The sequence below is a fragment of the Tasmannia lanceolata genome, unplaced genomic scaffold, assembly GCF_043159265.1.
Source record: "Tasmannia lanceolata isolate RefF3 unplaced genomic scaffold, GAP_Taslan_0.1 ptg000020l, whole genome shotgun sequence".
NCBI classification, from domain to species: Eukaryota; Viridiplantae; Streptophyta; class Magnoliopsida; order Canellales; family Winteraceae; genus Tasmannia; species Tasmannia lanceolata.
This window is the reverse complement of record NW_027518697.1, coordinates 7,668,115-7,688,126: the sequence shown is the minus strand read 5'-3', so window position 1 is coordinate 7,688,126 and position 20,012 is coordinate 7,668,115. Positions and strand designations below refer to the sequence as shown.

The 20,012-nt window shown below is 38.9% G+C and overlaps 2 protein-coding genes across 2 annotated transcripts; one reads left to right on the top strand and one right to left on the bottom strand.

Annotated features, from left to right (window-relative positions):
- Nucleotides 1-1,302: 1,302 nt before the first annotated feature.
- Nucleotides 1,303-2,427, top strand: LOC143855243 (putative germin-like protein 2-1). Its single transcript, XM_077365484.1, has one exon. It carries the CDS (start codon nt 1,615-1,617, stop codon nt 2,140-2,142), a length of 528 nt encoding a protein of 175 aa, XP_077221599.1. The 5' UTR covers nt 1,303-1,614; the 3' UTR covers nt 2,143-2,427.
- Nucleotides 2,428-9,350: 6,923 nt separating this feature from the next.
- Nucleotides 9,351-16,078, bottom strand: LOC143855242 (tubulin beta-5 chain). The gene is made up of 3 exons (XM_077365483.1): nt 15,582-16,078; nt 11,531-11,800; nt 9,351-10,368 (listed from the first exon to the last, which is right to left on the bottom strand). Exons 1-3 carry the CDS (start codon nt 15,973-15,975, stop codon nt 9,695-9,697), a joined length of 1,338 nt encoding a protein of 445 aa, XP_077221598.1. The 5' UTR covers nt 15,976-16,078; the 3' UTR covers nt 9,351-9,694.
- Nucleotides 16,079-20,012: the final 3,934 nt, after the last annotated feature.

Below are 20,012 nucleotides of genomic sequence, written 5' to 3'. Positions count from 1 at the left end.
TACTGGACCCAAATTTACATTTAATTGTGCGTCCAACTGTCAGTTATGGAGTCACAATCGGTTCTCAAAATCTAAACCAATCAGCGCCTTTGGATTTTGAGAACCGACTGTGATTCTCAATTAAATGTAAATTTAAGTCCAATAATCAGTTTTGGACTCAACAATCGGTTCTCAAAACTCATTATCAAAACATGGGAGTGTCGGATTACATTTCCAAGGTATAGATGATGAAGTGAGTCATTTTAAATGGAAACTGATATTTCCACCCTTTCCGGGCTTGTTTGTGTCTTGCTGAAAATGTGTTCACTTTCTCACGCGTTTCCTTGTCATTTTTACAAAAAAACAAACAAACAGAGATGCAAATGCTCTGAAAAGGATGTAGATATCATTTCCCTAATCATAAATTTAGAAGATAATAGTAAAGACAAGCATTTTAGACAAGTTGTGTTGGCTTTAGCATATACTACATAGATTTATTAACATAAATACATTACAGTTGGAGGTGGCTAAAGTATTCATTTAAGAAATTAAACCAAGGAGATCCCATGTGTCAATTGAAGTAGAGTATGGCCGTCCTGAAGTACTACTTGGAAACTATGAATGAAGAAAGAAAGAGACCCTTTCAACGGATTGGACGGCAAAATATCCGGTCTAGTATTTCATTAGTATTCTCACATGAATATGAGAAAAGTACTCAGTCCCTCTAATCCCTATATATATGGAAATCTAGCCATGCATGTTTCATAACTCGACATCCTTCAAGTATTCAGCTATTTAGCTCTTTCTTGTTTTTCATTAGTAGAGACTTTTCAAGGTAGGGTTTTAGGATGGCCGCCCCAATTTTCCAATTAGTTCTCCTTGCTCTCATTTTCTCTATTGCTTTACCCTCTCATGCAAGTACTTTGCAAGACTTTTGTGTGGCCAACCCCACCACCCAAGGTACTAATTCTCTCTCTCTCTCTCTCTCTCTCTCTCTCTCTCTCTCTCTCTCTCTCTCTCTCTCTCTCAAGTTTTCTAAAAGTGAGAAATTTGAAAATGAACTAGAGAAAGAAACTCTGTTTTATTTATTTTCTCAAGACCCTTCATTGCTAAGGAGTATCTCTCCCCTCCAGATATGCTTTGTCTATTCCCTTTTTGGTCTTTTCCTTTTTTGTTTCTCATTTTTCCTACCCCTTGTAGTGTAAAAAGAGTAGTCATTGATACCCTAGAGGAGAGAAAGAAATGGGGGAGAATATGTCACTTCCATTCTCCTTTTTGTTTCACATTTTCCTTTTTGCCACTTTTGGTTGTTGATAACATTCATTAAGTTCAAGCAAAATAGATGTTTTTCAAATTCTCCTCTTTGATGAAATTTTAATTGTAGATAGTGCTAAATGCTGAAGAAAAAAATATTCATAAATCAGACCCTTCTCCTCCCATTTCTCCAACCACTGGGTCACACCATGTGTAGCCTATGGCTCGAAAATCACACAAATTTGACAATCTAAACCTTTTGGTCAATGAACTTCTTCCAATTGATTCCAAATACTAGTCATTGCTACCTACTACTACTCTACATAACATTACCATAGAAACCCATTCCCTCATTTGATTTGTAATCTGTTTGCAGGGTTAATGAATGGTGATGCCTGCAAGGATCCCAAGCTTGTTGAAGCAACCGATTTCTTCTTCACGGGGCTTCACCTAGCGGGCAACACATCGAACCCGGTCGGATCCAAAGTCACCCCAGTCTTTGTGGGCCAGTTACCAGGACTCAACTCCCTTGGCATTTCTGTGGCCCGGCTAGACTATGCACCATGGGGTCTCAACCCTCCCCACACCCACCCTCGGGCCTCCGAGATCTTCACCGTCATAGAGGGTACCTTCTACGTCGGCTTCGTAACCTCAAACCCTGAAAATCGCCTAGTTTCAAAGATGCTTTACAAGGGTGATGTCTTTGTCTTCCCTCAAGGGCTGATCCACTTCGAATACAATATGGGACCATACAACGCCATTGCTATGGCCGCTTTGAGTAGTGAGAACCCTGGTGTCATTGTCATGGCTAGTGCTCTCTTTGGATCGAAACCGCCCATCTCTGGTGATGTTCTTGCTAAGGCCTTCCAAGTGGACATCAAAGTAGTCCAGGGTCTCCAGTATAATTAGTTCTATTGAGGTATGCAACAATATATAAGAGGAGAAAGGCAGAGGTTAAAGACATGAAGAAAACCTTCTGTCTAATGACTGGAGCATTTGTTATATTAGTTCCTTTTGCAGTGCAAGAGTCTAAATGACTTGTCATTGTGTGATTTGGAATGTGGTGTGATTGTGTTTGATCGTTGTGCGATTTCATTTTTTCTTTATGAACTTTGTGTCTCGCAGTTGTTTGTTACTCCTTGTTATTCATTATTAATTGAATTTTAAGAGTTGTGTTTGACAATCAACATCTCATCGTTTGATATTTTGGAGTGTTACTCTCTCTTTCTCTCTCTCTCTCTCTCTCTCTGGTTAAAGATATATTAGGCTTATTATTCACCAAAGTAGACTGTGAAAAAAACATTGTTATGCCAATGTTTTTTTAACCAGCAGGCAAAAGCTGGTACAAATCCCAAGAAAGCTCTCTGCCGCCAATTTGTAAAACTATGAGATTCCTTCCGTTTTGAAAACATGGTCGGAACTCACTTCCTTGATGCCTATCAACAAAGTAAACAACCAGAATGTAAAGGGCGGGTAGAGACAAAACCTGCTTCCTTCGTTTTTTAACCAAGGAAAAGTTAGAATAAGAGCTTTCTTTTGGATTAAAAATCAAGGGAGTTTTCTCTCTCCGCCCTTTATAAACAATGGTCGGGCATCATATAAGTTCTCAAATTATTGAAGTAAAAATGATTAAATAACACTACCTCCAACAGCTTAAGCTTTTGTAATAATTAGTTGTTTTCACATGGTATCATCAGGGCATGTATTGGGCTCTAATAAAGGGTCTGTGATCGTTAGAATTGAAGAGATGTAAAGCTTATGACATGTTTAATGTTCAATGTTGCCTGAGAAAACAATTTTAGATGGCATGTTTTCAATGTAAAAAGTTGATTTTCCAATGCAATGGTCATTGGATTTAGGTAGAAATTAGACTAAGAGGACCCCTACACCTGTGTTTGGTGAGATACATGTCTATTAAGTTTGTTTGTCATGTGACCTAAGACTCGTGTAAGCGTAACCTAGGGGAGGATTTTGTACTAAATCGGCTAAATGGAGAAAAGACAACACTTGATAGCGAAATGGGATTTTCATCAGCTGTTCTACATTTATTTTTCTAATCATAATTATTTTAAGAGGAAGATAAAACATGCAAAGGTTTTGATTAGTTTTAATTAATATTTTAAATATAATTGTGTATTAATCTCATTTTTGAACTCACTGTTAAGTGTAAACAAACAGCGCCATGATACTGAAGCAAAAAAAAAAAAAAGATAACAGGTTTTAAATAACTTCCCCAATGTGTGGGCATAAAACTCTACATGTTTCGGCCAAAACTGAAATGAAATCCACATTGAATTGGAAATTTAGAGCCCGTTTGGATACCTCATACTTTGTATTTGGATTTGGAATTAGAGTATTGAATACAAAATTAATAGACCCGCCAGCTCATGTTGAGGGAGACAGAGGGAAAGGGATAACTTCCTACTGGGGAGGAGAGGTTGAGGAGCAAAGAGGGTAAAGGAAACTGCCAGATCATTAGATTTCCAATTATTTATTTCCGTAGCATATTTAGAAATCTGATTTTTTACACCGTCAGTCGCTGATTTGGAAATCCAAGGATTTGATCCGGATCCAAAGCACAACGCAAAAAGAGCTGCAAATGTGAGAAATACAAATCACAATCTTCTTGGCATCCAAACGGGCCGTTACCGAATTTCACCGAAATTTTGGTTTCAACTGAGATTTCGTTTTCACAACGGGTACAACTTATTTACAAGTTTTCCATCAAAATTTATGAGAAACAGAAATATTTCCACCAAATTAAATAACACAACGAGCCAGAAGACCTCCTTTTGACTCAATTCTATGAGGAATAGTAAGGGAGTAAAGGAGCACTAAAATCGAATATAACCTTTATAACCTTACTAATAAGGAATATACTGAACACTACACTAAATCATAGCAATAATGCTTAAAGCACCCGAGGGTGTGATTCCCAACCTGGAGCAACTGGAATTGCGTCAAAAGGAGGTCGTCTGGCTCTTTGTATTATTTAATTCAGTGGAAATATTTTTGTTTCTTATAAATTTTGGTGAAAATCTTGTACATAGGTTATACTCATCGGGAAAACGAAATCTCCGTTCAAACTGTTTTCCCAGTGGAGTTCTACATCTGCTGGAACTGTTATTTCCAACCTAATGCAGGCTGTTTTTTTCACAACAGTTGGGGCTGCAATTCCAGTTGCTCCAGGATGGGAATCACAGCCCCAACTATTATGGAAAATTGGAAAAACAGCCTGCATCAGGTTGGAAATAACAGTTCCAACAGATGTTGAACTCCATTGGAATGGTAGTCCTCACCTGACCAGAAATATTACCTAAATGTTCTGGGATGATAAGCCTGATATTTACCTGCGCATAACCTGGAAAATTCAGTGCCTGCTTGGATATAATCTGAATATATCTCTGTTTCCGTGAATGATGTAAATGGATCCCAATTAGCACATATTACTATCAACCCCTCAATATCACCCTATGATCAACCGGAAGAATAGTTATATCTTCCCCAAACACTCCATCCTTCGCTAATTTGTCCGCCTCTTCATTAGCAGATCTGTGCATATGTTGGAACTTTGGAGCAATTGTTTCTACAAAGTCTCTGATTTCCGAGATAGGATCCGCTAGCGCCTATGGCCCTACTGATTTATTACTCGCCAAGGATATAACATTTGACGAGTCCCCCTTCAATAACCGGCTGGCCAGATCCACAGGCTAGAAACCATCTCAACTCCCATAAAAGGGCTAGCGCCCAAGGTCTTATCGGAATAATTTTTTCTCTGGCTTGAAGGGTCAGTGATTGAGATATTTCTTTGATCCTATTTTCTAAGGCATTAAACCCATTTTAGAAACTTTTAATCTAGCCTCATTAATTGCCTTTTTCCCAAAGCACCTTGAGAACTGCATAGATCTATTTAATTGAGAGGTTAAGCTCTCTATTAAATGGAAAGGTTAAGCTCTCTATTAAGGAAGCATTGTGCTAATGAGTCGGTTTCAGCAAAAATGAAATGACTCGCCAGGGATTGAAAGGATGGTGATAGTTTAATCATCTTGATCTACTAAATCCATTGTCGATGGTGAGAAAAAAGCACTCTTAAAGGGACGAGATAACGATATGTCAAACTCGTCCGAAAAAAAAAAACAAGATTTGTGCAGAAAACAGCTATGATAAGAATACGGCTGTGTCTCACGTGAATCCATGCCTGACTTGCATGTTGAAACGTGTCGACACTGATAAGAATACGGCTGCGTCTCACGTGAATCCATGCCTGACTTGCATGTTGAAACGTGCCGACACTGATTCGGCATAGGAGGGCAAAGAATCCATGCAATAGCCAATGATACAATTCGAGCTCTAGCATACTCGAAACTACTCCCTCCAACCTCCATTTCCACTTCCAAAATTTTATCAAATAATCTTCTTCAAAGCCTCCATCGTGCACCTCGCCCTAGCATGGAAAGGGGATACCAAAAAACCGACACATCACTTTTGCACCTGTCTTCAAAGCAGGTTCCAAGGGGCTATGCATCTTAACAAATCTCCAAGGGATCGACCCAACCCCAACTCTTTGTTTATGGTTGTCTGCACCTCTGATACCAACCAAACAAGTACATCATTAATCAGTGGTGCAGTTTTCAGTGAGAATTTCAAACTTTTCTCTACTCATTTCTGAATCTCCTCCAACTTCCAGTGTGTTTTCAGCAAAGATCTGAAAGACAGGAGCGCCGAGTGCAGACTCAGGAAAACAAATATGAGTGGATTCCTTGTGGGCTTCCTCCTTTGCAAGTCCGTCCGCCAGAACATTTGCAGATCTCCGCATGTGAGTTATACTTGGATGAATGACGTGGACCAGATCCCTAATTTCATCAATTTTGGATGAGATCCGCAGGGGCCCGCGCTGCAATTTGGGGCCCGCACAATGGCATTTGTTGAGTCACCTTCGACCATGAGTGGTCCAAGGTTATTCGTAAAATACCATTTCAGTCCAAAAAAAGGATTCAAGCTCTAATATATTCGAAACTACCTCCTCCAATGCCCCAACCACCATTTCCTTTCAAAACTCCCGTAGTTGGGACATAGGCGGTGGTTTTCCCTCATTCAGGTTCATCCCCTGTTCCAGTGCTGGATCGATATGGCAACACTGCCAACAGCAGCAAGTTGGATAAAGTCGATTCAGCAGTTTCATGCCCCCCCCCCCCCCTCCCCCCCCCACTGAACCTAAACCCAACCTACTGATTGATGTGGAGAAATGAAGGGACAAGACCAGGAGCATACGTAGCTGCATTGAAGGACCACGTCAGTCAAATGGTACACCCAATGCCAACAACCAAAACCTAATTAAACCATCATGTCGCGCACCTTCGCACCATCTTTCGGTTCTTACGTGAGAACCATATATGTGAAGAAAGTGAAATCTTCCTTTGCCCAGGAGGATATCCCAATCATAACAGATACTTATGAACACTTAATCATAACAAATTACGATTCAGACTAGGAAGCACTGTAATACAATGCATCCAGGATGCATGCTCTCTCTCTCTCTCTCTCTCTCTCTCTCTCTCTCTCTCTCTCTCTCTCTCTCATTTTCTTCCACTCTCTGCTATCCAAGGTCACATTCTCTGTTACGTTCCTAGCCATCAAGTCTTTCCTCACAGTTTCTACCCAAGTTGTTTACGTTCTGCCCCTTCCTCTTTTTACACCAACTTGGCACTGAGTCACTTCTTCTCACTAGAGCATCCAAAGGCCTACGTTGGATATGAAAAACCGTCTTAAGCGGTGCTCTCATCTTCTCTTCAATTTGTACCACCTCCACCTTTTACGGATGTCTTCATTTTTAATTCTATCTAACCTTGTGTGGCCGCATCGCATCTCCGCTACACTCATCTTATGAACATGTTGCTTCATGGTGGCCCAACATTCTGAGCCGTACAACACATGGCTGGCCTCATAGCTGTCTTATAAAACTTTTACTTCAACTTGGTAGGTATTTTACGGTCGCACAGAACTCCTGAAGCATGCCTCCACTTCAACCAACCTGTTCTTATTCCTAGGGCTGTGCATTATTTCGGTTCGGTTTTTGGATTTTTCAGTTCGGTTTCGGTTACACTATTTAGCATATTTTGGTTTTCGGTTTCCAGTTCGGTTTGTAAAAAAAAACTTTGGTTTTAACCGAACAACCGACGTATTGACGACAGTAAAAGAAAAGCCTTAAAAATTTAGGGAAATGATATTTACGCCCCTTTTATCACCAGGGACACCCATTTGCCAGTGTACTTTGCAATCAAAGCCTCTGGATTTTTCTGACATAAAGTACATGAGCCCCCTTTTTGCCATTGATACACTGACGCTGGGTGTCCCTGGTGATGAAAAAGGGCGTAAATATCACTTCCCAAAATTTATGGGAAGTGATATTGACGCCCCTTTTGATCAACAGGGACACCCAGCGCTAGTGTATCAATGCCTAAATGGGGCTAATGTACTTGATGTCAGAAAAATCAAGTGGGTTTGATTGCAACGTACATTGGCGCTGGGTGTCCCTGGTGATTAAAAGGGGCGTAAATATCACTTCTCAAATTTATTTGTTATTTGATATATTTTATGTCACTCTCTTTTTGACTTCTCAAACTAATTTAAATATTGGCATTTGGTCTTGTCTTTTCCACCCAACATTAGTATAATACAACCCTTTTTTTAATGCAAAATGTGGTCTTGTCTTTAATGCCTTTTGTCACGTCAAATCACATTAAGAGGTAGTGTATTATTCTATAAGGTGGATCAAAAAACAACTAGCACAGTTGGCTACTTGCCTAGGGTTTGTACTTTTTTTTAATGCAAAATGTGATCTTCTATTTAATGCCTTTTGTCACGTCAAATCACATTAAGAGGTGGTGTATTCTATAAGGTGGGTGAGAAGATCAAAACACAACTAGCACAGCTGCCTACATGAGGGTTTATACGTTATGCTTTTTAACACACACACACACTCTCTCTCTCTCTCTCTCCCCCTCTCTCTCTCCCCCCTAGTCTTTACAAATTAGGGTTTTCAGAGGCTAAGATTGAGAAGTGAGAACTGAAGAAGAATAAGATCTCCACAGCACGAGGCCACGCCTCCACGTCCACAGGACCACTCTAACTCCGCCGATTGTCGTCGGCCACGACTCCAACTTCATGACTCCACCCACGGCTGTCATGGCCACCACCTAACCACTCCTCCATGTCCACGGGACCACTATCTCTGTTTTAAAAGGTACAAAATGAGATTTCTCACTCTCTGTTTTAAAAGGTACAAAATGATTTGTTTTCTACTTTTCTCTACTTTTTAGTCCTAAAATACAAACTAAAATGGGGGGGTTTATAATCTTGTTCTTGTCTTACTCATTAATTTGGTAATAACCGAACAAACCGAAGAACCGAATTTTTTCAGTTTCGGTTCAAGTTCGGTTAGAACGTAATTCGGTTCGGTTTCGGTTTTCTTTTTCCAGTAACCGAAATATTTCGGTTCGGTTATTTTCAGCTATTTCGGTTCAGTTATTTTCAGCTATTTCGGTTCGGTTTCAAACCGAATGAACAGCCCTACTTATTCCGCGACAACATAACGAACTGAAATATCCATCGAGAGGAAATTTGATCTGGAAACATATCAGATATAAGGAGCCATTGGTTCCGCCAAAGATTCACTTTCGATCCATTCTGATCTAACAAAGGATATGGCACACCAACATGCTTGAGCCAGAAGTGATGGATGTTCCCATCTCCGTTGAGCAGCAAACAATCCAGCTTGTTATATACAATCATCGCGAGGCAAAAAAGTAGCCTTTTCGCATGAGATTTAAGTGGAATTTCATGACCCACTTATTTGACATGATCACACCAACATTCTTGAGCCAGCAATGATGGATGTTCACATCTCTGTTCAGCAGCATACAATCCCGCTAGTTCTATACAATCATCATAAGGCCAAAAAGTAAGCCTTTTCACATGAGATTTAAGTGGAATATAATGACCCACTTATTTGACATGATTATACAATAGGTAACACAACATATTAGATCTAAGCTGTGGAAGACAAAAAATATAAACATTCTCAGCAAGGCACAAACCATACAAAATGCTACAAAGCAAAAGCCACAACAAGACTAATCCATATACATTGATTCTGATAAAAACACCAACAGCCCTTAAACATATGTAGGAACATATAGGAGTTACATAAGTCACAAACCCAACTATCCATGCCAAGCCACATGAACTAATTGATATAGTGAAACCTCATGTCAGAATGAAAATAAGGTAAAATAATAATAGTCATAAAATGGTACAACCCTTGAGAATCTTGACTAGGAATGCCAAATCCAAATCATTTGCAGTCACGTAACTCATACAAACAGACCGACGCACTAATCTCTGACACAACATATCAAACCTGCTCACCAAAACCATATAAAATTCAGAGAATTGAAATACCTCAAGGTGGCACCTCTTCCTCCTCCTCTTCCTCGTACTCTTCATCATCTGCAGTTGCATCCTGGTATTGCTGGTACTCAGCCACCAAATCATTCATGTTACTTTCAGCCTCAGTGAACTCCATCTCATCCATACCCTCTCCAGTGTACCAGTGCAAGAAAGCCTTCCTTCTAAACATAGCCGTGAACTGCTCACTTACCCGTCGGAACATCTCCTGAATTGATGTCGAGTTCCCAATAAACGTAGATGACATTTTCAGCCCCTTGGGTGGGATGTCACAAACACTAGACTTGACATTGTTTGGTATCCATTCCACAAAGTAGGAAGAGTTCTTGTTCTGAACATTAATCATTTGTTCATCTACTTCTTTTGTGCTCATCTTCCCACGGAACATGGCTGAAGCTGTCAGATAGCGACCATGTCGAGGGTCAGCGGCACACATCATATTCTTAGAGTCCCACATCTGTTGTGTCAGCTCCGGCACAGTGAGGGCACGGTACTGTTGGGAGCCTCTCGATGTTAAAGGTGCAAATCCTACCATGAAGAAGTGGAGTCGAGGGAATGGGATCAGGTTCACTGCAAGCTTTCGGAGATCTGAGTTTAGCTGGCCAGGGAACCGGAGACAACATGTGACACCGCTCATGGTGGCTGAGATGAGATGATTAAGATCACCAACTGCAGCAAGAAAAATCAAAAGAATATGATATACATCAGATAATGGAACAAAGGACAGTCATAACTTTGTTTTTTTTTTTTTTTGAATGGCAAAGAACAATCATAAGTTTGATTATTAAAAATGATTGTCAACCCGAAAGTCAATTTTTTGAAAGAAGCAAGCATAATGCCCTGATATTTTTAATGGTAAATATTTTACATAATTATCACTCTATTTTCTTTAACACTGACAATCTTCCGTTTACACTTTTCTACAATTCCATAAAAGCTATCAACAACAAATTAGAAGTGCTAAATAAAGTGAGTGTCATTATCAAAATAAGGAAGTGCGAATATTTTCCACAAGTATATAAGGCAAAAATTCATTCCCAATCCAAAAGGGATACCTTTCTTTTAGAAAAAAAAAATGTTCAGAATTGTACTATTCATAAATCTGCCCAATTACACTTAAATACTATAGGCATCAGCTATCCTAACTATGTTCAATACCTTTTCTTAGTGTAAGAAACTCTAATAATCACTACTGATGATATAAAATATTTCAGTCCATCTAAAACCATTGTTTCTAAGTACAAAATTTCTGGTAAATATCATGTATCTCAAATTCCAATAATGTATCTTACAATATCGCTCTTGACAAACATGGTATTAGAAAATACAGTATTTTTTAATGAATAGTCTATATAAAAAACAATGTTTTATATCATCCAATCTAACTATCGGTTGATACTTTAAGTCTAAAACTGTGGCATCTCTATCTCCGACATGGTCACCAGTTGGTATCAGATGACAAGATGAAGTTGAAAGCACAGAAAATAACTGGTGCTTGCATATCAACATAGCGTGTTACATAATTTCTATAACAGATAGCAACTGAAAGGAAATATGTGAAAACTTTTAAAACAGGATGCATTTTTTTTTTCACTGAAAACTTGGCATATTAAGGCCATTTCTAGCAGAAATTGGCTAAACTGGAAATGTTGCATAGTTAGGCTAATCTCTAAAAGAAATTTACTAAACTTTTTTTTAATATAGAAATTTACTAAACTTAAAGTGTATATAACTATTAAAATGTTTTGTCATACGAGATATCCAATCATTTATTACTTTCCATGAACATTAAAAACACTGACTATATTTACTTCATGAAAATTCAACTCACAGGTAGGGGTGGCAAGCTTGAGAGTACGGAAGCAGATATCATAGAGAGCCTCATTATCCAGGACCATGCATTCATCAGCATTTTCAACAAGCTGATGAACAGAAAGGGTGGCATTGTATGGCTCCACAACGGTGTCAGAGACCTTTGGCGAGGGGAAAACAGAAAAGGTCAGCATCATGCGATCGGGGTACTCCTCCCTGATCTTGGAGATGAGAAGAGTGCCCATTCCAGATCCAGTACCTCCACCCAAAGAGTGACATACTTGGAAGCCTGTCAAAAAAAAAAAAAAAAAAAGGAATAAGCAACCAAGTAATAATGCTGACTGCAGAAATGGCAGAGTTTATACACTAGTCTAAGAAAATAAGTCAAAAAATGGCGTAGGCTGAGGGAAAAGTGAGTTTTCAGAAGTGCTAATAACCGAAGGAAATAGTCATGGAAAAATGAATGACAAAGGGGAAAGTGAATTTTCACTTAAGAAGGTATTACTTCAAATTCCCCCTATGGTAATTTCTCTTTTATTGTTCAAGGTATAGACGGTGATATTGAAAAAGAAAATTGTTTTAATAATAATAATAACAATAATCATAATACTCTATGTTCAAAAAAAATAATCATAATACTCTAAGTTAAAGGACTAGAGGAGTGCTAGCAGGATGGCCTGGAAGATGCAAGGGCCAGGATAACTACTCCATCCACACCAGATGCAGAGTCAGCGGTCTGGACTAGAGGCACAGCACACAGTTTAGCAGCCGTCCTGGCCGTGACCCCCTCCCTGAGTGTCTTTGTAAGCCCAATGGTTCTCACCTTGGCAATCTTCTATGTTTTGATGATTCCAAACACAAGTTGAAATGTGTTGTATTTCTAACGTGTTTAATGATTAAGTGCATATATTGAAGATTCAAGTATTTCAAACACTTGATCAAGGAAAACGGCATGGATCGAGGCTTGTACATCCTTGAACACCATTTGAAGCCAAAAGATGATGAAGGCTTGGAGCATCAAGGAGAGATCTTGAAGAGCCAAAGAAATGGAGGTGATCCATGCAAGAGTTCAAGACTTGAAGATGTGCTTCAAAAGACGAAGATTTGAAGGCTTAAGTCTTGTGTTAGATTGTACATCTAATCCCTATTAGGTACCCCATCTTAAGGCATAATGGAGTCACCAAACAACTGACCTTAATTGAATAACAATCTCATCTATGTCAAATTTGGAAGCCCTTGAAGCCCAAAAATGATCAGCATAAAAAATATGGAATATCGGCTGATTTAGGCTTCTCGGAACTCCGAGAAATGGTCCAGTAGCTGTTTTCCAAATTTTGTTTGTATTCCCGGAACTCAGAGAATTTCTCGGAACTCCGAGAAAATCTCTCAGAACTCCAAGACCACTGTGTCGGGAACAAAATTATGACCGTTTGGGATTTTGCCAGAATTATGACTATGCCCCTGTAACGGTCATACTTGGGTTTTCCCTATATATATGTGTTCTCTATGCCTTAGAACTTATCTCTCTCATTCCTAAACATGTTCTAAACACATTAGAGAGTGGTAATCACCCTTGTGCCTCAATTTGGGATATCTAGAGGGATTAGACCTAGGATTGAATTTGTATATCATTTCAAAGAGTGAAATTTGTGTGAGCTTGAGAGCTATCTACCCTTGAAGAGGGAATTTGTATTTTCTATTTTCTTTGATTGTATTTAGGCGAGTGTTCGGAGAAGCGTAGCCCTCACTCCGTGGTGAGGATTGCCACCAAGGTTAAAGCGATTGTAATCGGCACCGGTCTTCGCCGTGGTTAAGAAGATCAACATAGTGAAGCCATCAACGGGTTTGGTTGATGGAGTGGAGTAGGCCTCGTGTGTTTGAGGACCGAACCACTTTAAATCTCGAGTGCACTCTTTCTTGTCTCTTGCTTTATATTTGCATTGCACTTTAGATTTAACTCACTCGCTTGAATTGTTTTATTCCTTGATCTCTTAATCCTTCTTTGGAGAGCCTAAATATTTTAGGTTTTAGGTTGAGAATTGGGCCCACCCTTGGATTTTCAGTCTTCATATCATTTTCCTCAAAGTTGTAGTCATAATTTCATGGTTTCAATTTTCATTTAATTCTAGCTATTCCCGGAAGTCATCACAAAAGGAGTTTATCTTGATGCAAGAGGCATCAGGTACTTAGATAAGGTCTACATTTTATAAAGGAAGCTTATAGATGTAGTGGACCGGTTGGAAAATACAGGGGGGGCCTTTTGTTGATGTCAATTCTTTCTACAGGATTTTGATAGGTAGAGGAGCTCACTTCTGTATTAGATGATCTTAGGGGATCAGCGATAACAACCGTTTTTTGTTCAGAAGGCAAAAAAGAAGTGGTGGTCAGATTGGGTAAACATTGGTTGAACAAGACTCATCCATCACATAAAAGACATTTCTTTTTTCTGGAGGCAATGATAACTCAAAGTCAGGAGATGACTAGTGGTAGGGCTTCAGTGTAAATTACAAAGGGTCTTCATCAAATGTTGCTAATTGTTGATGGCTTATGTGTTTTAGGGATGTGGGTGCTAATTCTTGATGATGTGTCTTGTAAGTGGGAAAATGGATTGATGATGTGCTCTACCTTTGTGCTTGTATTTAAGTAGTTGTATCACCATGGAAATGTAGATAATTTTAGAGAAAGAAGGAAACTTATGTTTCTGGAGAGTCATCATTCCTCTCGAATTGAACCGTTAAGAGGTCCGGTTGCCTCGAATCAACCTTTCCTCTTTTTCTTATTCTTAGTTTATTTGTGTTACGGCCGATTAGGCACGTAACTTTTAAACTATAAAAGATTAAATAACGCCATCTCAGCGGCTTAAGCTTTTGGAGTAATTGGTTGTTTGACATGGTATCAGAGCAAAATCCTAGGTTCAAAACTCCTTGATAGTAAGAAAAAATCCACATGTAAATGGCCAGCCCAAAAGAAAGGCCACATGTTCCACGTGTAGGCCAACCCCAAAAAAGAGGAGCCACATTTAAGGGGGACTGCTTAAGTATAAAAGATCAAATAACGCCATCTCCAATGCCTTAAGCTTTTGGAGTAGTTGGTTGTTTGACAGTAAAACCCACGAATATTAGGTTTGAAGCATAAAAGACTCAGATCCAACAAAACACTACAACCACCAAACAAAAGCCAAAATAAAAGGGAAAAGAAAACGAAAAATCAAACAAATGAGCTTTAGATCGAGACCAAAACTCGAAATTGACCAAAATCAGACCAAGAAAATGAACAGCAACTGAAAATCGAAGTTCATGAAACCAAACCACATTCAACGACAATTTTCCAAAATCGAGACCAAAACAAAAAAAACAACCCAAAAAAGGAAAACAAGATCATATAACAACAAGCAAATGTATACCACCAGAAACCAAAAGACAACCGCCAACACATTAAAATCCGAAGGAAAACGAAATCTCAGATCAAGATCAAAACCAAGATCCAAAATTTAAATGCACAAAAGAAACGAGAAAAACAAGAACCAGATAAAACTAGAAAGGATATAAAAAAAAAACCCAATGAAATGCAGAAAATTCACATCGAAACCTCATATCAAGAACAAACCCTAAAATATCAACAACACGATCCAAGAAAAATCACAAAACAAAAGGAACAAATCCGAAATCCAACAACGAATCTCAAATCATGACATTAAAACCCCAAAAATCAAATAATCCAGCATCAGATCATAAATCTAGAAAAAAAAAAAGAGAGAGAGATCAAAACTCATATCAAGAACAAAAAACCTAAAATCTCAACAACACGATCAAAGAAAATTAACAAAACAAAAGCACAAATCCGAAATCCAAAAACAAATCTCAGATCCTGACGAAAAAAAATAAAAACTAAATCAAATAATTGAGACTCAAATCATAAATCAAATCTCAAAATCGCAAATCTGAGAGAGAGAGAGAGAGAGAGAGAGAGAGAGCATTTAATTTATATAAAAAACAAGAAATAACACCAAAACCCTAACCCCTAATTTAGTCCAAAAAAAAAAAAACCCTAACTTTTAACATTTTCCAAACCTTGCAAGCAATCGCAATTCTCAGCCTCTTTCCGAACAACATCAAGAACAGAATCAATAAGTTCAGCTCCCTCCGTATAATGCCCTTTCGCCCAATTATTCCCAGCACCGGACTGTCCGAAAACAAAATTATCGGGCCTGAAGATCTGACCAAACGGGCCGGACCGGACCGAGTCCATGGTACCGGGCTCAAGATCCATGAGCACTGCCCTAGGCACATATCTTCCACCACTAGCCTCGTTATAATAGACATTAATTCGCTCGAGTTGGAGCTCCGAATCACCACTGTATTTTCCACTATGATCGATCCCGTGTTCGTCACAAATCACTTCCCAGAATTTGGCTCCGATTTGGTTGCCACATTGGCCACCTTGGATGTGGAGGATTTCACGCATTTTGATCGGAAAAGTGGGGGAAAAGAGGAGGAAAGTGGTTTTGGAAGGACGGACAATGGGGAAAATGAGGAGAGGGAAGAGGGTTGAGAGAGAGGAGATTTGTTGGGGTTTTATAGGGGAAGGGAAAACCGGAAACCGTGTAACTGAATACAAGGCGGTTTTAGAGGGGACAAAAAAACTTTAGGGTTTTTTGTTGGGCAATGATAAATTCGCACACCCTCTAGGATAATTCGAACTGCTCTTAACCTTAAATGGGAAGCGAATTATCCTACGGAGGTGCGATTTTACCACCTTACTTTTTGTTTTTTTTGTTTTTGGACCGCGAGAGTTGCGCAAATTGTGGCTCGCCCTAGTTGGGACCAAACGGGAGCAGGTTTGGGGTTTAATGGGGATGATATTGACTATTATTGAGAGATCCAAGAAGGGTGGGAGATATCAGCGTATAAAATTTACGGGAAATGCTAAAGTGAAGGAGACGCTTGCAAAGAAGTAGCTGCAAGGGCAGCCCAGGTGGACCAACTCACCAGGGTGAATTTATTATTCATTTAGTTTTATATTTTTTTATGCCATTAAAAATTCACTTTGGTTAGATGCTCTAATGGGGCGGCCTTGTAGTTGGTTTTTGCAATGGCGGCCTTCAGTTTAGCATTCCTTAAGTTTTTTATATCTGAAAAGAAAATTAAACAAAATTATGTTTTGATAAAGGGCACAATAAATCGACCCCATCTCTCTCTGAGCAGTGCCCTATATGGGGTCGATTAAAGATATATGGGGGTCGATTTATCACTGCCCTTTGATAAATAATAAGTTTTGGAGTCGACATCGATTCTCAAAATCCAAAATGAACGGGGGGCCATAGTAGTTAGCAAAATGTAATACCCCCCAAATGATGTGAAGCCAAAAAAGTTAGGTTTAAAATGTCTCTAGCTCATGAAAACAAATAAATGAAAATGACAAAAAATAATCTAGCCGCGAAGAAGAGCTATAACAATTATCATACTAATAAAATGTGATTAAAAAAGTGTTTGCATGCATCATATGTTGAAATATACATGTCATCCAATTCTAAGCCTAAAATAGCAAACCATGATTCATCTATTTTAGCACCATATTTCACCAACTAAATAATACTTAAAAAAAAAAAATTTAACATTTTAGACTTTGATATGGAGTATTTATCTGGCCAAATGAGTATTACCTTTAACTCTACTTGAGACTAAGAAAGAACCATGTTTTTTGTATTTCTTATGATGCACTTAGATCTTATCGGTGTATAATTAAAATAGATTATTTATAAATAGATACTGATTCAAATAATTCAATACCACACCTCAATCCCACAATCTAGTAGATTATTTATAAGATTAAACGGACGAACTAATTTTGTTTTCCATTTAATGGACTGGTGGGCGTTCGCCTAACCCCAGCTTACCGATAAAAAAAAAAAACTAATGTTGCCTTATAGGGGCCAGCAATGTCCCTTGGGCTCGAAGGGTATGACCAGTGAGGGTTTGATCAACCTAGCCCCAACATTATGATGATGCTACTCAATAAAGAATATGGCAGCACCCTTCCCATTACCAATTGATTTTGGGATAGTTGATAGCACCACAATCCCGCAAGTGGTATCAAAACAAGGGGGGTTCGAGACTCCCGGTCATCGCTGATGGATTGTTGGTTTATGGGGGCCGGCAATACCCCTTGGGCTTGGAGGGCATGTGATACGTGCAAGTTAATCTTGTATATGGGGTTAGTTATTATGTAGTGGCTATGTGTTTTAGAGTTATGGGTTAGTTATTGGTAATGTGTCTTGTAAGTGCGTAGATGGACTTGTGATGTGGCATTCTCCTTACTTGTATTTATATAGTTGTAATTGAATGAAAGGAGAAGAAAAAAAGAATTCTACAGCAAAGGAAACTTTGTAGGAGAGTCATGGTTCCTCTCAATTTGAGCCATTAGGAGGTCCAGTTGCCTCAAATCAGCCTTTCTCCCCCCTTATTCTATCTTTCATTTTGTTTATTTGTGTTACGGCCGATTAGGCACGTAACAAGTGATATCAGAGTAGTCGATCTTGCGCCATGGTTGTATTGTCGGAGTTTTGGGAATCTGTACGTGAAGATCTACATGAAATTAAAGCATTGGTTTTGAAAATGATTGAAGAACAACGAAGATTTGTGCAAGGTTTGAAAAAAATCAGCACGGTTAAAGAGGAAATGCACAACGACGAAGAAAAACAAAATCTTGAAAATGTTGATTTTCAAATGGAGAAAAATGCGAGAATTGATGGGTACGAATATACTTAAGTTGAACACCATGCCAAGTTTGTTTATCAAGCTGTCGTTTTGATGCGCCTCCACGTAAAATTGCATTTCTTTCCAACTTCGTTCGCAATGGATTTTGAAGGAGGGATTCAAATGATGGCGGCCATTATGATTTGGGACCCTGGTGGATTATAAGTATTTTCTCAACAATTCAACCTTGGGGACAAGGTTGTTTGTAAGGGCGGTGGAATGATATGTGCAAGTTAATCTTGTATATGGGGTTAGTTATTATCTAGTTATTATGTAGTGGCTATGTGTTTTAGAGTTATGGGGTTAGTTACTGGTGATGTGTCTTGTAAGTGGGTAGATGGACTTGTGATGTGTCATTCTCTTTTACTTGCATTTATGTAGTTGTAATTGAATGAAAGGAGAAGAAGAAAAGAATTCTACAGCAAAGGAAACTTCGTAGGAGAATCATGGTTCCTCTCAATTTTAGCCATTAGGACGTCCGGTTGCCTCGAATCAGCCTCTCCCCCCTTATTCTATCTTTCATTGTGTTTATTTGTGTTACGGCAGGTTAGGCACGTAACAGCATGACCAATGAGGGTCTGATCAACCTGACCCCGACGTCGCGATGGTGCTACTCAATAAAGCTAATGGTTGTTCCTTTTCCATCACCAATTGGTTTTGGGATAGTTGGTAGCGCCACGATCCTACATTTAAGTTTTATTATATTTTCACCTTCTATTTCACTTTCACAACTCTTAAACCATGCGAGTGAGGAATATTTCTCATTGTGTTGGACCCTAATGAACACCGCAACAATCCTTAGTGTAGAAATCACATCTGTGTTCACCAAAATTGGTAGAGGATAATGAATATCTAGTGGAGATATGAAATAGAATGATGCTTTAAGGCGCATTATTAAGCCTTTAAGAATTATCTAAGAGTTGATTTGTATTTGGTTATCTGGGAATTTTCCCCTCTAAGGTACAATGAAGCCTAGTAGACATATTCTATTGATGTTTGTTGACGTTATGCACAAACGTAAAAGACCCAAAACACTAGATTTGTCTATGAGATACATATTTATGTTTCTGCAAAAAATATATATAACCAGATATAGTGAGTAGTCACTGCACTAAATTTGTAATCTACTACAAATGGTGGATTTTAAACCTTTCGATGTCATTTTGGGTTGAATTGCACCTTTTAAATACATCTGATCAATGTGGACTAAAATTTGGTTGTTAGATCGCGTTCTATTGCAATTCTACAGTCTAGACCGACTATAGATCATGACTACTGGTTGGTGTAAAATCCCAACCCGCATCGCAACATTCATTTTGTTAAAGTATAAAAGTTTAATTAATGCCTTTCTCCAAAGCTTTTGGAGCAACTAGTCATTTCACACATTTGACTATTAGATCGCGACCGATCGCCAATCTGTGCTCTGGATCGTAACTGATCAAGCTATGTCGTTGGTATGTGTCTAGTTGCGATCCTACGGCCTAGGTCACACTCGATCCAGTTCGTTCGTTAGTACGCATCTGGCTGCAATCGTTAAGTCCAAATCGTAGCCACTCATGATCGATCTCACATAATCACCATACAATCACAAAGACTGATCTAGATCAACATGGATTATGATCAACGGTCTACATCTAATCAAAAAAAAATAAGGCATCTAATTGTTCTACTAGCGCCCTACAACCCACTGCCCAAGCCACTATCGCCCTGTTGCTGTTGACGCCACTGACGCTATGAACAAAAGAG

Excerpts from the sequence above, each read along its gene's own strand:
- LOC143855243 (XM_077365484.1), top strand. The coding sequence starts at position 1,615 with ATGAATGGTGATGCCTGCAAGGATCCCAAGCTTGTTGAAGCAACCGAT.
- LOC143855242 (XM_077365483.1), bottom strand. The coding sequence starts at position 15,975 with ATGCGTGAAATCCTCCACATCCAAGGTGGCCAATGTGGCAACCAAATC. Across the intron at positions 11,801-15,581 it reads GAATTGCGATTGCTTGCAAG|GCTTCCAAGTATGTCACTCT; the intron begins GTTTGGAAAATG and ends TTTTTTTGACAG. Across the intron at positions 10,369-11,530 it reads CAAGCTTGCCACCCCTACCT|TTGGTGATCTTAATCATCTC; the intron begins GTGAGTTGAATT and ends TTCTTGCTGCAG.